Below are 6,638 nucleotides of genomic sequence, written 5' to 3' on the forward strand. Positions count from 1 at the left end.
TGTGGTACATATTGGTCGTTATATTATCAATAGTGTGGTACATATTGGTCATTATATTATCACTAGTGTGGTACATATTGGTCGTTATATTATCACTAGTGTGGTACATATTGGTCGTTATATTATCACTAGTATGGTACATATTGGTCGTTATATTATCACTAGTGTGGTACATATTGGTCGTTATATTATCACTATAGTGTGGTACATATTGGTCGTTATATTATCACTAGTGTGGTACATATTGGTCGTTATATTATCACTAGTGTGGTACATATTGGTCGTTATATTATCACTAGTGTGGTACATATTGGTCGTTATATTATCACTAGTGTGGTACATATTGGTCGTTATATTATCACTAGTGTGGTACATATTGGTCGTTATATTATCACTAGTGTGGTACATATTGGTCGTTATATTATCACTAGTGTGGTACATATTGGTCGTTATATTATCACTAGTGATGGTACATATTGGTCGTTATATTATCACTAGTGTGGTACATATTGGTCGTTATATTATCACTAGTGTGGTACATATTGGTCGTTATATTATCACTAGTGTGGTACATATTGGTCGTTATATTATCACTAGTGTGGTACATATTGGTCGTTATATTATCACTAGTGTGGTACATATTGGTCGTTATATTATCACTAGTGTGGTACATATTGGTCGTTATATTATCACTAGTGTGGTACATATTGGTCGTTATATTATCACTAGTGTGGTACATATTGGTCGTTATATTATCACTAGTGTGGTACATATTGGTCGTTATATTATCACTAGTGTGGTACATATTGGTCGTTATATTATCACTAGTGTGGTACATATTGGTCGTTATATTATCACTAGTGTGGTACATATTGGTCGTTATATTATCACTAGTGTGGTACATATTGGTCGTTATATTATCACTAGTGTGGTACATATTGGTCGTTATATTATCACTAGTGTGGTACATATTGGTCGTTATATTATCATTAGTGTGGTACATATTGGTCGTTATATTATCACTAGTGTGGTACATATTGGTCGTTATATTATCACTAGTGTGGTACATATTGGTCGTTATATTATCACTTAGTGTGGTACATATTGGTCGTTATATTATCATTAGTGTGGTACATATTGGTCGTTATATTATCACTAGTGTGGTACATATTGGTCGTTATATTATCACTAGTGTGGTACATATTGGTCGTTATATTATCACTAGTGTGGTACATATTGGTCGTTATATTATCATTAGTGTGGTACATATTGGTCGTTATATTATCATTAGTGTGGTACATATTGGTCGTTATATTATCACTAGTGTGGTACATATTGGTCGTTATATTATCACTAGTGTGGTACATATTGGTCGTTATATTATCACTAGTGTGGTACATATTGGTCGTTATATTATCACTAGTGTGGTACATATTGGTCGTTATATTATCACTAGTGTGGTACATATTGGTCGTTATATTATCACTAGTGTGGTACATATTGGTCGTTATATTATCATTAGTGTGGTACATATTGGTCGTTATATTATCACTAGTGTGGTACATATTGGTCGTTATATTATCACTAGTGTGGTACATATTGGTCGTTATATTATCACTAGTATGGTACATATTGGTCGTTATATTATCACTAGTGTGGTACATATTGGTCGTTATATTATCACTAGTGTGGTACATATTGGTCGTTATATTATCACTAGTATGGTACATATTGGTCGTTATATTATCATAGTGTGGTACATATTGGTCGTTATATTATCACTAGTGTGGTACATATTGGTCGTTATATTATCACTAGTGTGGTACATATTGGTCGTTATATTATCACTAGTGTGGTACATATTGATCGCTATATTATCATTAGTATGGTACATATTGGTCGTTATATTATCACTAGTATGGTACATATTGGTCATTATATTATAACTTGTGTGGTACATATTGGTCGTTATATTATCATTAGTGTGGCACATATTAGTCGTTATATTATAACTAGTGTGGTACACATTGGTCGTTATATTATCACTAGTATGGTATATATTGGTCGTTATATTATCACTAGTATGGTACATGACCGCGTCCTGATTAAGAATTTCAATGTTCTTGTTAAGCAGGAAATATCCTTTCGTCAACATCAATTGTCAGGAAATTCACTACTTGTCATTAGCCATATAGGTTAAGTTGGTATAGCATTGTAACCTTTCTACTTTTAAATTGGTCTTGACCTCCATAACCTAATGGAGACATTAAAGTGATACCACTCAAGTACGTCTGGTTATTTTTTCTCCAATAGAAATCCACTGAAAATTTCGCCAACGTCATATGTGATGTTCCGAGAAATACTGAAGAACCAGTCTGTAAGCGTCAGGGATACGCAGTTTCATGATTACACTTGAGCGCGGATCAAAATAATAGTGATATGGTCTCAGAGACTAAGACATCACACCAAGACAAAGTAGTCAGGTAAGCATTTCATTAGACGTTAGGTATACGCTTAAAGGTGTTCTCTTCGCACGTAAGTATTTTCAATATAAAGATTTTTTTTAAAGTTTTTCCTTTCTTTTTACAGGTTTTGGATAACAGTATAAATCTCTGAAAGCTGCAATGAGTGATATTTTGGATATTGTGGGTATTAAATCAAATGTTTTAAAAGATGTAACATATATACATTCAGTTATAAAAATGATAGTGATACACAGCTTTTATAAAGCACACTCATTAAGGGAATAAATCTGGTGTTTTTATCAGTTACTGTTGTTTACAAATATGACGTGCGCCATGTTGAAATATCTGTAACAAACATCCAGTTTACACACCAGTAAACAATAATAAACAAGAATTATTCTTTATATTTACATTTTAACCTATATTTTTGTTTAACGCTATCAAAATATTAAATCGTTATATTACAGCAATTAATGGAATCGATATAGGACTGATTCAAATTTTGCAAGAAAGGTTGTCAACTACAGGAATAAACAATATATAGTTCTTCATGAACATCGTTTTTATTGACTCCTGTAATAAATTTCAAACATTGTATTTATTTAGCGTTATATTGAAATTAATTATATCATACTCCAATCACATTTTTTGTGCAAAAATGTCAAAATAGAACCATGAATTCACACTAACTGCGCATTATTATATAAATCGGTCCGGATATGAAAAAAATTATCCTACGTATCCAGTCTGATGTTTACACCCTTGGAACGATGCTTTGGATATCAAAGTTATTTATATATGTATATATACACGGAAATGTGAATATTTGCAATACTCTAATGCTCTTGAGATATTTCATTAGTAAAATTATTCCACTCACTTGTTTACATTGTGGAAATATTTTTAATTGCGGGCTTTTGTTTATTTCTATATTATAAAACAATTTGCTGAGTCATCTCACTTTTACTTATCTATTACTTTTCACAGATTAACATTCCATGAAAATAACCATGATGAATACCAATGAAAGTGAGCGTATGTCTTTGCTCTTGTCCACATATCTGGAGAGAACGTTAACTGGTACGGAGCAGATAGTTAAGAACAGGCAAAGGGCAGTCGTCTTAAATGAACACTTGGCATCTTCTTATACCACGGATGTCATCCACACTGGAAGTAACTCAGAAGGATGCTTACAAAAAGGTTCTGATGTGGACACCATGTTGGTACTCAAGTGCGCAGCAGTATTGTACCCTGATCAGCGTATTCCTCAACATTTGATACACAAAACCATTATGAACATTCGAAAAGCAGACTGTCGTCCTGGGTATGTCCAGTTAGAGATACGTCAACTAAAATTCCCGCTTCAACCTTTCCTTGATAATTCACTAGTTAGAATTGGAAATACATCATTAATTTCCAGTGATATCTTCAGAGAGGAATGGGTCTCACGCACATCTATACACACAGGCGAGCAATTTGAATCCAGTGGACCAAGCAGTTCTTATAAAGGGTGTAGTGGAATCGGTGATAGTGACATAGTTTATTGCTTTCCGTGTAACAGTTGGCCAAGGGAGGCTAGCGAATGGATCACACGTACACGTCTGTATGGATGGCCACAACTAACCTTGATAGACAAGATTGTGAACAGTGGATGTCATCTTGTCCCAGTTGGAGATAAATGTTCCACAGATACATTTGTACAGTGGAGAATCTCATTGGCAGTAGCAGAAAGATCTTTAATTCACTCATTTAGTCACATCCAGCTCAAAGTGTACACACTGCTGAAATATTTCTTAAAACAAATAAAGGAGACATTAAAAGAAACCATTGGAGATGACGATATATTGTGCTCCTACTTTCTAAAAACAATCCTGTTTCATGCAATAGAGAATTCCAGCCAAATGTTCTGGCAAGACAAGAACCTTTTTTATTGTTTTTGGTTTTGCTTCAATATTCTGCTTGAGTGGGTCAGGGCAGGGTTCTCTCCCAATTACTTCTTCCCAGCCAACAACATGTTTAAGAGGAAAATACATGGACAGCATCAACAAATACTGCTGGACATTTTATATAACTACTCTCAGATGAAATGGATGTGCCTTTCAGTAGGCAACTTCTATACAAAATCAATTTGGGAGGGGCTATGTGACACATCCATGCAAGCTCATCTTGTAATCCCAAAGACTGCAGAAGAGAATATTATGGACCAGGACAGGGAAATATTCTCTATTTTATCAATGAGATATCGTCCCAGACATGAGAAAACCAGCAATGCATTTTACTTATTATCTTCATCAAAGTCAGAATTTGAGGACGTTTACACATACCACTCTGCCATGAGCAGCCTCAGATGTCTTTCATCAGAACTGATCTCTAAAGGACTGTGTAAAAATAGCGCTGCACCGGGCAACAAAACTACATACCGGAGACTGAGAAAATGTAAGTACTGGATGATCCCTGGTGCTTTAATGGGCACAGACGTGTTGCATTTGGCAACATTTCATTTTCTGACTGGAAATTTTACTAAATGCCTTTTAATGATCGAGTAGACGGATAATGAAACTAGCAACATTCTTCAGAGAAGACGTAAAACAGGATCAAGATTTTTGGACATTGCATTGGCAACCTCATGGCTGTACATTTGAGAGGCTCCAGAAAATATACACAAATTTCATCACATTTCGTCCGGAAGACATGTATCTTCCTCATCTCTGTCTAGAGCTGCCGAACGAAGTCCCACCCATACACATCCCACCTCTACCATATGTCCTGTTTCTGAACTTCTTGTGTTGCCATGAGCTTGGAGACACAAAAGGACGCAATGAAGCGTTGCATCACCTGATACAGATACAGTTACACGATGAACAAGGAGGACACAAGTACTGGATCGTTCACACCCTACTGGGGATTTGTTATCAAACACTTGGGGACTATCAAAAGGCAATCTGGTCTTACTGGAAGTCATCACAATCACGGGCTCCATTTGATGGTTTTAATCCTGCCAAGTACAGGATAGCCATAGTGTATCTCTGCATGTATGTCTCACAGAGGTCTGACAGAGGATAGATGATGTGCATAAAAATGTATATGCATTGTATGTTTCACAGTCTGACAAGGGATAGCTGTGGTGTGTCATGTCTCACAGGCCTCAGACAGGGTCAACTGTGATTATATATGCATGTATATCTCACAGAGGTCTGACAGACTATAGTTTTGTTTTATCTAAGTATGCATTTTTTCATAGATGTCTAACAAAAGACAGCCGTGGTGAATATAGTGTTTGTATTCCTTAGAAGGCAGCTACTGTATAGCATATCAATGTATGCATTGGTAGTATTGCTAAGAAAAGTGTTTAGTAATGTCTCTGTCCCTTCTCTAGTGAGACATGCTACATTCCATGAATTACTTGCTAGAGACATGAATCCCTCATGCAAGAGAGTCACGTGTTCGATTCCTATTGGACCCCTTGACTTAGACTGACCTTTTTATATTGTACAGCTGCAATGAGACAAACAGACGTTAAGCTAAATTTGATTGCGCTATCAACTAATCTTTGGATGACATCGCTTCTGCTCAACGTCAACCATCAGATTGACTGTCACTAACAGTGACAAACCGTACTCTCTAGTGAAAATTGACAAACGTGTTTTCAAACCAATAGGAATTATCTCTCTGGAATTGATCACAATGTATTTTACTTTATTTAACACAAGAGTACTGCTTGATACATTTCCCTTGAATTACTGTTTGGATCTTGAATTAACTCCCTTCAGCACTCAATTGTTGTGTTGTATACAGGGGCTAACTTCCCTTACTCTTACCCTTAGGAGTTCTCTCCCTTTAATCACTAAAATGTTGTGTAATACCTGAATTAGGAATGTAACACACTTCTTTATTTAATCTGCCTAAAACGTGATTGGCCATGAAATAAAATGAAATGATGGCGGTTTTTTTGCATTTGTTTTTTTGTTGTTGAAATTATTGGTTTGAACTTCATTTTATCCAATCGTCAATTGAAATACCGTTTACACGAACAAGATGTGAAAAAACTTCTTTCCGACGAATAGCGCCCGAAAGATTTCAAACAAGGCCATTGTTTTGTCAATTTTAAAGTCATTGCGCCCAGAAAAAAAAACGTTTTTGTTAATAAGAGTTATTTTCGTTATTTCATCTTAG

The 6,638-nt window shown here is 35.3% G+C and overlaps 1 protein-coding gene across 1 annotated transcript; it reads left to right on the forward strand.

Annotated features, from left to right (window-relative positions):
- The first annotated feature begins 3,478 nt into the window (after window positions 1–3,478).
- On the forward strand, window positions 3,479–6,411 carry LOC117318636. Its single transcript, XM_033873598.1, has 2 exons — window positions 3,479–4,987; window positions 5,019–6,411. Exons 1-2 carry the CDS (start codon window positions 3,479–3,481, stop codon window positions 5,526–5,528), a joined length of 2,019 nt encoding a protein of 672 aa, XP_033729489.1. The 3' UTR covers window positions 5,529–6,411.
- The last annotated feature ends 227 nt before the right edge of the window (window positions 6,412–6,638 follow it).

The sequence above is a fragment of the Pecten maximus genome, unplaced genomic scaffold, assembly GCF_902652985.1.
Source record: "Pecten maximus unplaced genomic scaffold, xPecMax1.1, whole genome shotgun sequence".
Lineage (NCBI taxonomy): Eukaryota > Metazoa > Mollusca > Bivalvia > Pectinida > Pectinidae > Pecten > Pecten maximus.

Excerpts from the sequence above, each read along its gene's own strand:
- LOC117318636 (XM_033873598.1), top strand. The coding sequence starts at position 3,479 with ATGAATACCAATGAAAGTGAGCGTATGTCTTTGCTCTTGTCCACATAT. Across the intron at positions 4,988-5,018 it reads TTCTGACTGGAAATTTTACT|ATGAAACTAGCAACATTCTT; the intron begins AAATGCCTTTTA and ends AGTAGACGGATA.